At 49.5% G+C, this 17,250-nt stretch overlaps 1 protein-coding gene across 1 annotated transcript in view; it reads left to right on the top strand.

The window, feature by feature from the left end:
• Positions 1 to 17,250, top strand: part of LOC128702806 (uncharacterized) — a 106,262-nt gene that overhangs the window by 16,171 nt on the left and 72,841 nt on the right. Inside the window, exon 2 of the mRNA XM_070102053.1 lies at positions 15,392 to 15,466. Coding sequence (XP_069958154.1) covers positions 15,392 to 15,466 — 75 coding nt within the window. The remainder of the gene's footprint in view (positions 1 to 15,391; positions 15,467 to 17,250) is intronic.

Raw genomic sequence — 17,250 nt, forward strand, 5'->3', positions numbered from 1 at the left:
ATCATTGGGGCATGCTAGAAAATCTTCCGATCCTACGACTCTTGCTGTATGTGGAGACTCTTAGCTAAGAACTAACTACATTCTAGTTTGCCTGATACCACTACTGCTGCTGTTTCTGTGTCTGCATATTCCGTTGTAACTTAATTCTAGTCTACTTTCTAAACTACATCAGTAACTACTGCAGTAACTACTGCAGTAACTACATCTAATCGTTCAATTCTTTATAGATATTTCTAATATTTAATAATATTTAATTGTGCCATCGCTCAAAAGGTCAGTGGCAGTATGTTCTAGAGTTCTCTCACTCGGAAAAAAAATATTTTATGTACATTAGTGGTGCACGTCTTGCCTCCGAGTTTCATGCTTTTCTTAATAATTCCTGAGTCACATTGCACTTCAAATGATTCTCTATATTTGAGTGTTAAATTTACTCAGAGTCTTAAAGGTTGAAATATCTCCTTGAAGTCTTTGTTCCATACTGAAAAACACAAAAAGCTCTGAATCTTATTATGAAGATATTACTTAGGAACTTTCATTGCTAAAGACTGCCAAGATCTTTCTCTTCTGTCTCAGCGGATTTTCATAATATTCATCTTTGAAACCTTACTTAGCACTTGTGCACATTGCAGCTCATCTTCCACCTCTGCTACAACTCGGCCAAACTTTCCAGGTACCTCTGGATTACTTAACCTTTGGTTACAGAGGCATCATGCTTTTTTTCCTAATTTAGTGTCAACCGTGAGCTTTGCAATTGTAAACCTTAACACCTTGTTTAGATCCTTTAAGTAAATTATAAAAATCGCTGGGCTGGGAACCGGCCTCTGATGAACTTACTCGGTTTAGTACGATCATCCAGACAGAACTCCCAGTTTAAAACACCTCGATCTTTGATAACGGTGAATGAATCATTCAGGTCTAACATTACTTGCTGGTCTTCTCCAGCTAGGTATTGTGACTGGCCTACCACAGCTAGGTACTGTGATTGGCCTACCACAGCTAGGTACTGTGACTGGCCTACCACAGCTAGGTATTGTGACTGACCTACCACAGCTAGATACTGTGATTGGCCTACCACAGCTAGGTGCTGGCCTACCACAGTATTGACTGACCTACCACAGCTAGATACTGTGATTGGCCTACAGCTAGGTATTGTAGGTATTGTGACTGGCTTACCACAGCTAGGTACTGTGATTGGCCTACCACAGCTAGGTACTGTGACTGGCCTACCACAGCTAGGTATTGTGACTGGCCTACCACAGCTATATACTGTGATTGGCCTACCACAGCTAGGTACTGTGACTGACCTACCACAGCTAGGTACTGTGACTGGCCTACCACAGCTAGGTACTGTGATTAGCCTACTACAGCTAGGTACTATGACTGGCCTACCACAGGTAGGTACTGTGACTGGCCTACCACAGCTAGGTACTGTGACTGGTCTACCACAGCTAGGTACTGTGACTGGCTTACTATAGCTAGGTACTATGACTGGCCTACCACAACTAGGTACTGTGACTGGCCTACCACAGGTAGGTACTGTGACTGGCCTACCACAGGTAGGTACTGTGACTGGCCTACCACAGGTAGGTACTGTGACTGGCCTACCACAGGTAGGTACTGTGACTGGCCTACCACAGGTAGGTGCTTTGACTGGTCTGCCACAGCTTGATACTGTGACTGGCCTACCACAGCTAGGTACCATATCACACTTAAACACAAAAGCTCTCTGAGCAGTAGTGTATCCGAGGTTATATTTATCAGGGGCCCACCAGGGAAATTTGTTGAACTCATTTAAAATCTATGACCTGACGTGTTCTTCCCAACCTCATTGTTCCTCTCACTTACCTCTTTGTTCCTCTCACCTCATTGTTCCTCTCACCTCATTGTTCCTCTCCCTCACCTCATTGTTCCTCTCATCTACCTCATTGTTCCTCTCCCTCACCTCATTGTTCCTCTCATCTACCTCATTGTTCCTCTCACTTACCTCATTGTTCTTCGTACCTCGCTATCTCTTAATCACTCCTTCCATCTGCTACTCCCACCCAGTCTTCTTTCCACCTCTCTCTCTTTCTCTCTCTCTCTCCCTCTGCACTGCTAACCTCTCCTCACCTGCACTCTCACTCACTCTTAATACCCATCAGTTTCATTATGCCTTCATCTACATATCTCAGGAGACTACGTGAGCTAGAGGCCTCAGTAACTAACATATCTAAGTTGATTCAACCCATACTTCCCAGCGATCTATCTAGTGGCTGAGATAATTGAATATCCACTATTGGAGGAGCAATTAAGAGTTGCCAAGAAATTAGGAGCAAACAGATTAGAAGTCGTCATGGCTAAACGCTTTTAATTGCCCATTAACTCAGTTTTGCCTATTAACTCATTTATGTCTATTACTAAGTTAAGTCGACGGTGTTATTGCTCAAGGTGGTGGTCTTTTGTTGCTATGTTTGAGAAAAATCTTCACTGAGGTGACTTATGGTTGTTGATTTGTTTAACATGCAGAAATACCCCCATAAATTCTTGAGTGAATCGCTGTACGTCAGTTATTTCATCTTGACGTACGTGTGTGACGGAAGCCTGATAAACCTGTGTGACGGAAGCCTGATAAACCTGTGTGACGGAAGCCTGATAAACCTTTGACAGGACTGTTGATCTTGTCTGTCTCGTTAACATGGAAGACGGCAGGTAATTATTACAGACTTGTACATACTTTTGCTATTTACTTATCTCTCCTGCCTCTCTTAATAGTTTCCCTTTTATTTCCCTAGGGAAGAAAGTACGCGTACGTGGAAGTACTGGTAGATAGAAACAAAGGGTGAAGGCAGACAGCAGGTTATATACTGAGGACGACCAGATGTAGTCTAGCTATGTCTTACGCTGTCTAGATAATTGATATTGATACAATATAGCAGAAGGCTCTCTCCCCACTTTCCTCTCCCTCCAGTCACACTGCCGACTATATATATATATATATATATATATATATATATATATATATATATATATATATATATATATATATATATATATATATATATATATATATATATATATATATATATATATGTCGTGCCGAATAGGCAGAATTTGCGATCTTGGCTTAAATAGCAATGTTCATCTTGCCATGCAGGACAAGTGAAAATTTGTGTATGCAATAATTTCGCCAAAATCATTCTGAACCTAACGAAAAAAATATATTTCACTGTGTTTGTTTAGTATTAAATTACTGTAATAAAATCTAAAATATATGTAGTTGGGTTAGGCTAAAAAAAATTGTTCTTGTTATAATAAGGTTAGGTAAGTTTTCTAAGTTTCTTTTGGTGCAAAATTAAAATTTTTTACATTAACATTAATGAAAAAAATATATCTTTAAGTGTATAAGAGAAAATTTTAGAAAGGACTTAATTTTAAATGAGTTCTTGCTAATTGACCAGTTTGACATATTCGGCACGACATATATATATATATATATATATATATATATATATATATATATATATATATATATATATATATATATATATATATATATATATATATATATATATATATATAACCTGCTGTCTGCCTTCAACCTTTGTTTCTATCTATCAGTACTTCCACGTACATGTACTTTCTTCCCTATAAACGTGCATGAAATATATCAAAGAAGATAAATGAGCAAACATTAAAATGACTTACGCATAAGTGAATGAAACATTTGTAAAAATTGACAATTGTTATTGATGGTGAGAGATGAGGTGTCACCGTGTCACTGCAGATATATAATGATCTTATCTTGACAGCATAAACCAACACCCACTTCCACTATATACACGGAACACCTCCATACATCACTAACATCATTATCTTCCACTAGAAATATACAACCAGCCACACCATCTTACACGCTAAGCTTATACAACACCATCTTACACGCTAAGCTTCTACAACACCATCTTACACGCTAAGCTTCTACAACACCATCTTACACGCTAAGCTTATACAACACCATCTTACACGCTAAGCTTCTACAACACCATCTTACACGCTTCTACAACACCATCTTACACGCTAAGCTTATACAACACCATCTCTAAGCTTCTACACGCTAAGCTTCTACAACACCATCTTACACGCTAAGCTTATACAACACCATCTTACACGCTAAGCTTATACAACACCATCTTACACGCTAAGCTTATACAACACCATCTTACACTCTAAGCTTCTACAACACCATCTTACACGCTAAGCTTATACAACACCATCTTACACGCTAAGCTTATACAACACCATCTTACACGCTAAGCTTATACAACACCATCTTACACGCTAAGCTTATACAACACCATCTTACACGCTAAGCTTATACAACACCATCTTACACGCTAAGCTTATACAACACCATCTTACACGCTAAGCTTCTACAACACCATCTTACACGCTAAGCTTCTACAACACCATCTTACACGCTAAGCTTATACAACACCATCTTACACGCTAAGCTTATACAACACCATCTTACACGCTAAGCTTATACAACACCATCTTACACGCTAAGCTTCTACAACACCATCTTACACTCTAAGCTTCTACAACACCATCTTACACTCTAAGCTTATACAACACCATCTTACACGCTAAGCTTATACAACACCATCTTACACTCTAAGCTTATACAACACCATCTTACACTCTAAGCTTCTACAACACCATCTTACACGCTAAGCTTATACAACACCATCTTACACGCTAAGCTTCTACAACACCATCTTACACGCTAAGCTTCTACAACACCATCTTACACGCTAAGCTTATACAACACCATCTTACACGCTAAGCTTCTACAACACCATCTTACACTCTAAGCTTATACAACACCATCTTACACGCTAATCTTATACAACATCATCTTACACGCTAAGCTTCTACAACACCATCTTACACTCTAAGCTTCTACAACACCATCTTACACTCTAAGCTTCTACAACACCATCTTACACTCTAAGCTTATACAACACCATCTTACACGCTAAGCTTATACAACACCATCTTACACGCTAAGCTTCTACAACACCATCTTACACGCTAAGCTTCTACAACACCATCTTACACGCTAAGCTTATACAACACCATCTTACACGCTAAGCTTCTACAACACCATCTTACACTCTAAGCTTATACAACACCATCTTACACGCTAAGCTTATACAACACCATCTTACACTCTAAGCTTCTACAACACCATCTTACACTCTAAGCTTCTACAACACCATCTTACACTCTAAGCTTCTACAACATCTTACACAACACCATCTTACACTCTAAGCTAAGCTTCTACAACACCATCTTACACTCTAAGCTTATACAACACCATTTACACGCTAAGCTTATACAACACCATCTTACTACAACACCATCTTACACTCTAAGCTTATACAACACCATCTTACACGCTAAGCTTCTACAACACCATCTTACATGCTAAGCTTATACAACACCATCTTACACTCTAAGCTTCTACAACACCATCTTACACTCTAAGCTTATACAACACCATCTTACACGCTAAGCTTGTACAATACCATCTTACACGCTAAGCTTCTACAACACCATCTTACACGCTAAGCTTATACAACACCATCTTACACGCTAAGCTTCTACAACACCATCTTACACGCTAAGCTTATACAACACCATCTTACAAAGCACAACATCTTACACGCTAAGCTTACACGCTAAGCTTATACAACACCATCTTACACGCTAAGCTTCTACACGCTAAGCTTATACAACACCATCTTACACGCTAAGCTTCTACAACACCATCTTACACGCTAAGCTTATACAACACCATCTTACACGCTAAGCTTATACAACACCATCTTACACGCTAAGCTTCTACAACACCATCTTACACGCTAAGCTTATACAACACCAGCTTACACGCTAAGCTTATACAACCTTCTCGCTAAAGTAGCAGTTCTTAATTTACTGAATTATCTGAAATTCTGAATGGAACTCTGAGAAAATTTACGGGAATCTTTTGATGTGATTGTTTTAATTAACGTAGGATATTATTAGTGTGGATAGATTGTTTGAGTTAGTGTGTATATTAGTGTGGATAGATTGTTTGAGTTAGTGTGTATATTAGTGTGGATAGATTGTTTGAGTTAGTGTGTATATTAGTGTGGATAGATTGTTTGAGTTAGTGTGTATAGAGTGTATATTTAAAGTTTACTTCTCCAGGGTGTCACCCACCTCCCCAGGGTGCCACCTACCTCCCCAGAGTGTCACCCACCTCTCCATGGTGTCACCCAACTCTCCAGGGTGTCACTCACCTCTCCAGGATGTCACCCACCTCCCCAGGGTGTCACCCACCTCCCCAGAGTGTCACCCACCTCCCCAGGGTGTCACCCACCTCCCCAGAGTGTCACCCACCTCCCCAGGGTGTCACCCATCTCCCCAGTGTGTCACCAACCTCCCCAGAGTGTCACCCACCTCCCCAGAGTGTCACCCACCTCCCCAGGGTGTCACCCACCTCCCCAGAGTGTCACCCACCTCCCCAGGGTGTCACCCACCTCCCCAGAGTGTCACCCACCTCCCCAGAGTGTCGCCCACCTCCCCAGAGTGTCACCCACCTCCCCAGCTTGTCATCCACCTCCCCAGAATGTCACCACCTCCCCAGAATGTCACCCACCTTCCCAGAGTGTCACCCACCTCCCCAGAGTGTCACCCACCTCCCCAGAATGTCACCCACCTCCCCAGAGTGTCACCCACCTCCCCAGAATGTCACCCACCTCCCCTGAGTGTTACCCACCTCCCCAGAGTGTCACCCACCTCCCCAGAATGTCACCCACCTCCCCAGAGTGTCACCCACCTCCCCAGAATGTCACCCACCTCCCCAGAGTGTCACCCACGTCCCCAGGGTGTCACCCACCTCCCCAGAGTGTCACCCACCTCCCCAGAATGTCACCCACCTCCCCAGAATGTCACCCACCTCCCCAGAGTGTCACCCACCTCCCCAGAATGTCACCCACCTCCCCAGAATGTCACCCACCTCCCCAGAATGTCACCTACCTCCCCAGAGTGTCACCCACCTCCCCAGAATGTCACCTACCTCCCCAGAATGTCACCTACCTCCCCAGAATGTCACCCACCTCCCCAGAATGTCACCCACCTCCCCAGAATGTCACCTACCTCCCCAGAATGTCACCCACCTCCCCAGAATGTCACCCACCTCCCCAGAGTGTCACCTACCTCCCCAGAGTGTCACCCACCTCCCCAGAATGTCACCCACCTCCCCAGAGTGTCACCTACCTCCCCAGAATGTCACCCACTTCCCCAGAATGTCACCTACCTCCCCAGAATGTCACCCACCTCCCCAGAATGTCACCTACCTCCCCAAAATGTCACCCACCTCCCCAGAATGTCACCCACCTCCCCAGAGTGTCACCTACCTCCCCAGAATGTCACCCACATCCCCAGAATGTCACCCACCGCCCCAGAATGTCACCCACCTCCCGAGAGTGTCACCCACCGCCCCAGAATGTCACCCACTTCCCCAGAATGTCACCTACCTCCCCAGAATGTCACCCACCTCCCCAGAATGTCACCAACCTCCCCAGAATGTCACCCACCACCCCCGAAAATCACCCCCCTCCCCAGAGTGTCACCTACCTCCCCAGAATGTCACCCACTTCCCCAGAATGTCACTCACCTCCCCAGAATGTCACCCACCTCCCCAGAGTGTCACCTACCTCCCCAGAATGTCACCCACTTCCCCAGAATGTCACCCACCTCCCCAGAATGTCACCCACCTCCCCAGAGTGTCACCTACCTCCCCAGAATGTCACCCACTTCCCCAGAATGTCACCTACCTCCCCAGAATGTCACCCACCTCCCCAGAATGTCACCTACCTCCCCAGAATGTCACCCACCTCCCCAGAATGTCACCCACCTCCCCAGAGTGTCACCTACCTCCCCAGAATGTCACCTACCTCCCCAGAATGTCACCCACCTCCCCAGAGTGTCACCTACCTCCCCAGAATGTCACCCACCTCCCCAGAGTGTCACCTACCTCCCCAGAATGTCACCTACCTCCACAGAATGTCACCCACCTCCCCAGAATGTCACCCACCTCCCCAGAGTGTCACCTACCTCCCCAGAATGTCACCCACCTCCCCAGAATGTCACCTACCTCCCCAGAATGTCACCCACCTCCCCAGAATGTCACCCACCTCCCCAGAATGTCACCTACCTCCCCAGAATGTCACCCACCTCCCCAGAATGTCACCTACCTCCCCAGAATGTCACCCACCTCCCCAGAATGTCACCCACCTCCCCAGAATGTCACCTACCTCCCCAGAATGTCACCCACCTCCCCAGAATGTCACCTACCTCCCCAGAGTGTCACCCACCTCCCCAGAGTGTCACCCACCTCCCCAGAATGTCACCTACCTCCCCAGAATGTCACCTACCTCCCCAGAATGTCACCCACCTCCCCAGAATGTCACCCACCTCCCCAGAATGTCACCAACCACCCCAGAATGTCACCAACCTCCCCAGAGTGTCACCTACCTACCCAGACTGTCACCCACCTCCCCAGAATGTCACCCACCTCCCCAGATTGTCACCTACCTCCCCAGAATGTCACCGACCTCCCCAGAATGTCACCTACCTCCCCAGAATGTCACCCACCTCCCCAGAGTGTCACCTACCTCCCCAGAATGTCACCCACCTCCCCAGAATGTCACCTACCTCCCCAGAATGTCACCCACCTCCCCAGAATGTCACCCACTTCCCCAGAATGTCACCCACCTCTCCAGAGTGTCACCTACCTCCCCAGAATGTCACCTACCTCCCCAGAATGTCACCTACCTCCCCAGAATGTCACCCACCTCCCCAGAATGTCACCTACCTCCGCAGAATGTCACCCACCTCCCCAGAATGTCACCCACCTCCCCAGAATGTCACTCACCTCCCCAGAGTGTCACCTACCTCCCCAGAATGTCACCTACCTCCCCAGAATGTCACCTACCTCCCCAGAATGTCACCTACCTCCCCAGAATGTCACCTACCTCCCCAGAATGTCACCTACCTCCCCAGAGTGTCACCCACCTCCCCCGAATGTCACCTACCTCCCCAGAGTGTCACCCACCTCCCCAGAATGTCACCCACCTCCCCAGAGTGTCACCTACCTCCCCAGAATGTCACCTACCTCCCTAGAATGTCACCTACCTCCCCAGAATGTCACCTACCTCCCCAGAATGTCACCTACCTCCCCAGAATGTCACCTACCTCCCCAGAGTGTCACCCACCTCCCCAGAGTGTCACCGACCTCCCCAGAGTGTCACCTACCTCCCCAGAATGTCACCTACCTCCCCAGAATGTCACCTACCTCCCCAGAGTGTCACCTACCTCCCCAGAATGTCACCTACCTCCCCAGAATGTCACCTACCTCCCCAGAATGTCACCTACCTCCCCAGAATGTCACCTACCTCCCCAGAATGTCACCCACATCCCCAGAATGTCACCCACCTCCCCAGAATGTCACCTACCTCCCCAGAGTGTCACCTAGCTCGCCAGAAAGTCACCTACCTCCCCAGACTGTCACCTACCTCCCCAGAATGTCACCTACCTCCCCAGAATGTCACCTACCTCCCCAGAATGTCACCCACCTCCCCAGAATGTCACCTACCTCCCCAGAATGTCACCTACCTCCCCAGAATGTCACCCACCTCCCCAGAATGTCACCTACCTCCCCAGAATGTCACCTACCTCCCCAGAATGTCACCCACCTCCCCAGAATGTCACCTACCTCCCCAGAATGTCACCCACCTCCCCAGAATGTCACCCACCTCCCCAGAATGTCACCTACCTCCCCAGAATGTCACCCACCTCCCCAGAATGTCACCTACCTCCCCAGAATGTCACCCACCTCCCCAGAGTGTCACCCACCTCCCCAGAATGTCACCTACCTCCCCAGAATGTCACCCACCTCCCCAGAATGTCACCCACCTCCCCAGAATGTCACCCACCTCCCCAGAATGTCACCTACCTCCCCAGAATGTCACCTACCTCCCCAGAGTGTCACCTACCTCCCCAGAATGTCACCCACCTCCCCAGAATGTCACCCACCTCCCCAGAGTGTCACCTACCTCCCCAGAATGTCACCTACCTCCCCAGAATGTCACCTACCTCCCCAGAATGTCACCAACCTCCCCAGAGTGTCACCAACCTCCGCAGAATGTCACCCACCTCCCCAGACTGTCACCTACCTCCCCAGAATGTCACCCACCTCCCCAGAATGTCACCCACTTCCCCAGAATGTCACCCACCTCTCCAGAGTGTCACCTACCTCCCCAGAATGTCACCTACCTCCCCAGAATGTCACCTACCTCCCCAGAATGTCACCCACCTCCCCAGAATGTCACCTACCTCCGCAGAATGTCACCCACCTCCACAGAATGTCACCCACCTCCCCAGAATGTCACTCACCTCCCCAGAGTGTCACCTACCTCCCCAGAATGTCACCTACCTCCCCAGAATGTCACCTACCTCCCCAGAATGTCACCTACCTCCCCAGAATGTCACCTACCTCCCCAGAATGTCACCTACCTCCCCAGAGTGTCACCCACCTCCCCAGAATGTCACCTACCTCCCCAGAGTGTCACCCACCTCCCCAGAATGTCACCCACCTCCCCAGAGTGTTACCTACCTCCCCAGAATGTCACCTACCTCCCCAGAATGTCACCTACCTCCCCAGAATGTCACCTACCTCTCCAGAATGTCACCTACCTCCCCAGAATGTCACCTACCTCCCCAGAGTGTCACCCACCTCCCCAGAATGTCACCTACCTCCCCAGAGTGTCACCTACCTCCCCAGAATGTCACCCACCTCCCCAGAATGTCACCTACCTCCCCAGAGTGTCACCTACCTCCCCAGAATGTCACCTACCTCCCCAGAATGTCACCTACCTCCCCAGAATGTCACCTACCTCCCCAGAATGTCACCCACTTCCCCAGAATGTCACCCACCTCCCCAGAATGTCACCTACCTCCCCAGAGTGTCACCTACCTCCCCAGAATGTCACCTACCTCCCCAGAATGTCACCCACCTCCCCAGAATGTCACCAACCTCCCCAGAATGTCACCAACCTCCCCAGAATGTCACCCAACACCCCAGAATGTCACCTACCTCCCCAGAATGTCACCTACCTCCCCAGAATGTCACCCACCTCCCCAGAATGTCACCTACCTCCCCAGAATGTCACCTACCTCCCCAGAATGTCACCCACCTCCCCAGAATGTCACCTACCTCCCCAGAATGTCACCCACCTCCCCAGAATGTCACCTACCTCCCCAGAATGTCACCTACCTCCCCAGAATGTCACCCACCTCCCCAGAATGTCACCTACCTCCCCAGAATGTCACCTACCTCCCCAGAATGTCACCTACCTCCCCAGAATGTCACCTACCTCCCCAGAATGTCACCCACCTCCCCAGAATGTCACCTACCTCCCCAGAATGTCACCCACTTCCCCAGAATGTCACCTACCTCCCCAGAATGTCACCTACCTCCCCAGAGTGTCACCTACCTCCCCAGAATGTCACCCACCTCCCCAGAATGTCACCTATCTCCCCAGAATGTCACCTACCTCCCCAGAGTGTCACCTACCTCCCCAGAATGTCACCCACCTCCCCAGAATGTCACCTACCTCCCCAGAATGTCACCCACCTCCCCAGAATGTCACCTACCTCCCCAGAATGTCACCTACCTCCCCAGAATGTCACCTACCTCCCCAGAATGTCACCTACCTCCCCAGAATGTCACCTACCTCCCTAGAATGTCACCTACCTCCCCAGAATGTCACCTACCTCCCCAGAATGTCACCCACCTCCCCAGAGTGTCACCCACCTCCCCAGAATGTCACCCACCTCCCCAGAGTGTCACCCACCTCCCCAGAATGTCACATACCTCCCCAGAGTGTCACCTACCTCCCCAGAATGTCACCCACCTCCCCAGAATGTCACCGACTTCCCGAGAATGTCACCCACCTCCCCAGAATGTCACCTACCTCCCCAGAATGTCACCTACCTCCCCAGAATGTCACCTACCTCCCCAGAATGTCGCCTACCTCCCCAGAATGTCACCTACCTCCCCAGAATGTCACCTACCTCCCCAGAATGTCACCCACCTCCCCAGAGTGTCACCCACCTCCCCAGAGTGTCACCTACCTCCCCAGAATGTCACCCACCTCCCCAGAATGTCACCTACCTCCCCAGAATGTCACCCACCTCCCCAGAATGTCACCTACCTCCCCAGAATGTCACCTACCTCCCCAGAATGTCACCCACCTCCCCAGAGTGTCACCTACCTCCCCAGAGTGTCACCTACCTCCCCAGAATGTCACCCACCTCCCCAGAATGTCACCTACCTCCCCAGAATGTCACCCACCTCCCCAGAATGTCACCTACCTCCCCAGAATGTCACCTACCTCCCCAGAATGTCACCCACCTCCCCAGAGTGTCACCTACCTCCCCAGAATGTCACCCACCTCCCCAGAATGTCACCTACCTCCCCAGAATGTCACCCACCTCCCCAGAATGTCACCTACCTCCCCAGAATGTCACCTACCTCCCCAGAATGTTACCTACCTCCCCAGAATGTCACCTACCTCCCCAGAATGTCACCCACCTCCCCAGAATGTCACCTACCTCCCCAGAGTGTCACCTACCTCCCCAGAATGTCACCTACCTCCCCAGAATGTCACCTACCTCCCCAGAATGTCACCTACCTCCCCAGAATGTCACCCACATCCCCAGAATGTCACCCACCTCCCCAGAATGTCACCTACCTCCCCAGAGTGTCACCTACCTCCCCAGAATGTCACCTACCTCCCCAGAATGTCACCCACCTCCCCAGAATGTCACCTACCTCTCCAGAATGTCACCTACCTCCCCAGAATGTCACCCACCTCCCCAGAATGTCACCTACCTCCCCAGAATGTCACCTACCTCCCCAGAATGTCACCCACCTCCCCAGAATGTCACCTACCTCCCCAGAATGTCACCTACCTCCCCAGAATGTCACCCACCTCCCCAGAAAGTCACCTACCTCCCCAGAATGTCACCCACCTCCCCAGAATGTTACCTACCTCCCCAGAATGTCACCTACCTCCCCAGAATGTCACCCACCTCCCCAGAATGTCACCTACCTCCCCAGAATGTCACCTACCTCCCCAGAATGTCACCTACCTCCCCAGAATGTCACCTACCTCCCCAGAATGTCACCCACCTCCCCAGAATGTCACCTACCTCCCCAGAATGTCACCCACTTCCCCAGAATGTCACCTACCTCCCCAGAATGTCACCTACCTCCCCAGAGTGTCACCTACCTCCCCAGAATGTCACCCACCTCCCCAGAATGTCACCTACCTCCCCAGAATGTCACCTACCTCCCCAGAGTGTCACCTACCTCCCCAGAATGTCACCCACCTCCCCAGAATGTCACCTACCTCCCCAGAATGTCACCCACCTCCCCAGAATGTCACCTACCTCCCCAGAATGTCACCTACCTCCCCAGAATGTCACCTACCTCCCCAGAATGTCACCTACCTCCCCAGAATGTCACCTACCTCCCCAGAATGTCACCTACCTCCCCAGAATGTCACCTACCTCCCCAGAATGTCACCCACCTCCCCAGAGTGTCACCCACCTCCCCAGAATGTCACCCACCTCCCCAGAGTGTCACCCACCTCCCCAGAATGTCACCTACCTCCCCAGAGTGTCACCTACCTCCCCAGAATGTCACCCACCTCCCCAGAATGTCACCTACCTCCCCAGAATGTCACCCACCTCCCCAGAATGTCACCTACCTCCCCAGAATGTCACCTACCTCCCCAGAATGTCACCTACCTCCCCAGAATGTCGCCTACCTCCCCAGAATGTCACCTACCTCCCCAGAATGTCACCTACCTCCCCAGAATGTCACCCACCTCCCCAGAGTGTCACCCACCTCCCCAGAGTGTCACCTACCTTCCCAGAATGTCACCCACCTCCCCAGAATGTCACCTACCTCCCCAGAATGTCACCCACCTCCCCAGAATGTCACCTACCTCCCCAGAATGTCACCTACCTCCCCAGAATGTCACCCACCTCCCCAGAATGTCACCCACCTCCCCAGAATGTCACCTACCTCCCCAGAATGTCACCTACCTCCCCAGAATGTTACCTACCTCCCCAGAATGTCACCTACCTCCCCACAATGTCACCCACCTCCCCAGAATGTGACCCACCTCCCCAGAATGTCACCTACCTCCCCAGAATGTCATCTACCTCCCCAGAATGTCACCTACCTCCCCAGAATGTCACCTACCTCCCCAGAATGTCACCTACCTCCCCAGAATGTCACCTACCTCCCCAGAATGTCACCTATCTCCCCAGAATGTCACCTACCTCCCCAGAATGTCACCTACCTCCCCAGAATGTCACCTACCTCCCCAGAATGTCACCTACCTCCCCAGAATGTCACCTACCTCCCCAGAATGTCACCTACCTCCCCAGAATGTCACCTATCTCCCCAGAATGTCACCTACCTCCCCAGAATGTCACCTACCTCCCCAGAATGTCACCTACCTCCCCAGAATGTCACCCACCTCCCCTGAATGTCACCTACCTCTCCAGAATGTCACCTACCTCCCCAGAATGTCACCTACCTCCCCAGAATGTCACCTACCTCCCCAGAATGTCACCTACCTCCCCAGAATGTCACCCACCTCCCCAGAATGTCACCTACCTCCCCAGAATGTCACCTACCTCCCCAGAATGTCACCTACCTCCCCAGAATGTCACCTACCTCCCCAGAATGTCACCCACCTCCCCAGAATGTCACCTACCTCCCCAGAATGTCACCTACCTCCCCAGAATGTCACCCACCTCCCCAGAATGTCACCTACCTCCCCAGAATGTCACCTACCTCCCCAGAATGTCACCCACCTCCCCAGAATGTCACCTACCTCCCCAGAATGTCACCCACCTCCCCAGAATGTCACCCACCTCCCCAGAATGTCACCTACCTCCCCAGAATGTCACCTACCTCCCCAGAATGTCACCCACCTCCCCAGAATGTCACCCACCTCCCCAGAATGTCACCTACCTCCCCAGAATGTCACCTACCTCCCCAGAATGTCACCCACCTCCCCAGAATGTCACCTACTTCCCCAGAATGTCACCCACCTCCCCAGAATGTCACCCACCTCCCCAGAATGTCACCTACTTCCCCAGAATGTCACCTACTTCCCCAGAATGTCACCCACCTCCCCAGAATGTCACCTACCTCCCCAGAATGTCACCTACCTCCCCACCAACATTTGAACAACATTGTTTTTCCCTATAATTTCAGGACGCTGACGAAGATGGGTTTGGAGACGCTCAATCAACACAACCTCTCTTATTACTCGCCCTCGCTACAGGAACTGTGAGTACTGTGAGTACTATGAGTACTCAGAGTGCTCTGAGTACTCTGAGTACTATGGGTACTGTGAGTACTGTGAATACTATGAGTACTGCTGATTCATCTACCAATTTTGTTAAATTAAGAGTACCTTCCATCATAGAGATGGCAGCTCTCTCTTAATTAAGAGTACCTTCCATCATAGAGATGGCAGCTCTCTCTTAATTAAGAGTACCTTCCATCATAGAGATGGCAGCTCTCTCTTAATTAAGAGTACCTTCCATCATAGAGATGGCAGCTCTCTCTTAATTAAGAGTGCTTTCCATCAGAGAGATAGCAGCTCTCTCTTAATTAAGAGTACCTTCCATCATAGAGATAGCAGGTCTCTCTTAATTAAGAGTGCTTTCCATCAGAGAGATGGCAGCTCTCTCTTAATTAAGAGTACCTTCCATCATAGAGATAGCAGGTCTCTCTTAATTAAGAGTGCTTTCCATCAGAGAGATGGCAGCTCTCTCTTAATTAAGAGTACCTTCCATCATAGAGATGGCAGCTCTCTCTTAATTAAGAGTACCTTCCATCATAGAGATGGCAGCTCTCTCTTAATTAAGAGTACCTTCCATCATAGAGATGGCAGCTCTCTCTTAATTAAGAGTACCTTCCATCATAGAGATGGCAGCACAACACATTAATCACTTGTAGAGAACAGCAAACAACAGCAGTGATCTCTTAGGTAAAGCCACCGGAAAGGAAGCACTGAGTGCTCGAGCCTCAGAAATATGTGAGCAGCCATGTATTACCCTGCTGGACTGAGAAGCAGGCAGGCAGGCAGGTAGGCAGGCAGGCAGGCAGGCAGACAGGCAGGCAGGCAGGCAGGCAGGCAGGCAGACAGGCAGGCAGGCAGACAGGCAGACAGGCAGGTAGGCAGACAGGCAGGTAGACAGGCAGGCAGACAGGCAGGCGGGCAGGCAGGCAGACAGGCAGGAAGGCAGGCAGGCAGGCAGGAAGGCAGGCAGGCAGGCAGGCAGGAAGGCAGGCAGGTAGGCAGGAAGGCAGGCAGGTTCCAAGGATCAACACATCAAACACTCTTATCTGGTCCCCGGCTGAGTCTCACCTTCACTCTTATCTAAACTGACAGTTTCCTCAGCTGTTGTTCGTTCAAGTGAAGGACCCTGATGATGGAGGGCTCCTCATACAAGTGAGGGGCCCTGTTGATGGAGGGCCCCCTCATACAAGTGAGGGGCCCTGATGGAGGGGCCCCTCATACAAGTGAGGGGTCCTGATACAAGGAATTGTAATTGGAGCTTCCTTTCCCATTGGATCAACCCTAATTACTTAATAACAGTAGTGATAATAAAAACAATAATTTTGATAATAATAATAATAATAATAATAATAATAATAATAATAATAATAATAATAATACAATTTCTGGAGGGGAGCGTGACTTTGTGGCGGTGTTGGCTCTCCTAGTGCGTCCATATTTGTCTTAAGAAAATTTTAGAATGAGAGACATTACGGTGAGCCTCAGCCTCCAGCACCTCGTTGCCAAGGTGACTGTGATCATAGTCAACATTAATGCTGCTGCCATGCAACTGTTATTGTATTGTTTAATGCTGTTAAACCCGTCTGTTGGGTTAGTGAACACAAGGCATATCTGTCGAAGGCTGTGTGGCAAGACCTTCAATATTACTGGCTGCTTCGTTTTTTTTTTATCTTTTGCGTTGTATATTATGGAGTTCAAACTATGTTTGGAACAAATATGCCTGTGTAAGTGACTACACTAATACTACAAAGTGTGTGTCCAGTGA

This window comes from Cherax quadricarinatus, chromosome 79 (genome assembly GCF_038502225.1).
Source record: "Cherax quadricarinatus isolate ZL_2023a chromosome 79, ASM3850222v1, whole genome shotgun sequence".
Classification (NCBI taxonomy): Eukaryota; Metazoa; Arthropoda; class Malacostraca; order Decapoda; family Parastacidae; genus Cherax; species Cherax quadricarinatus.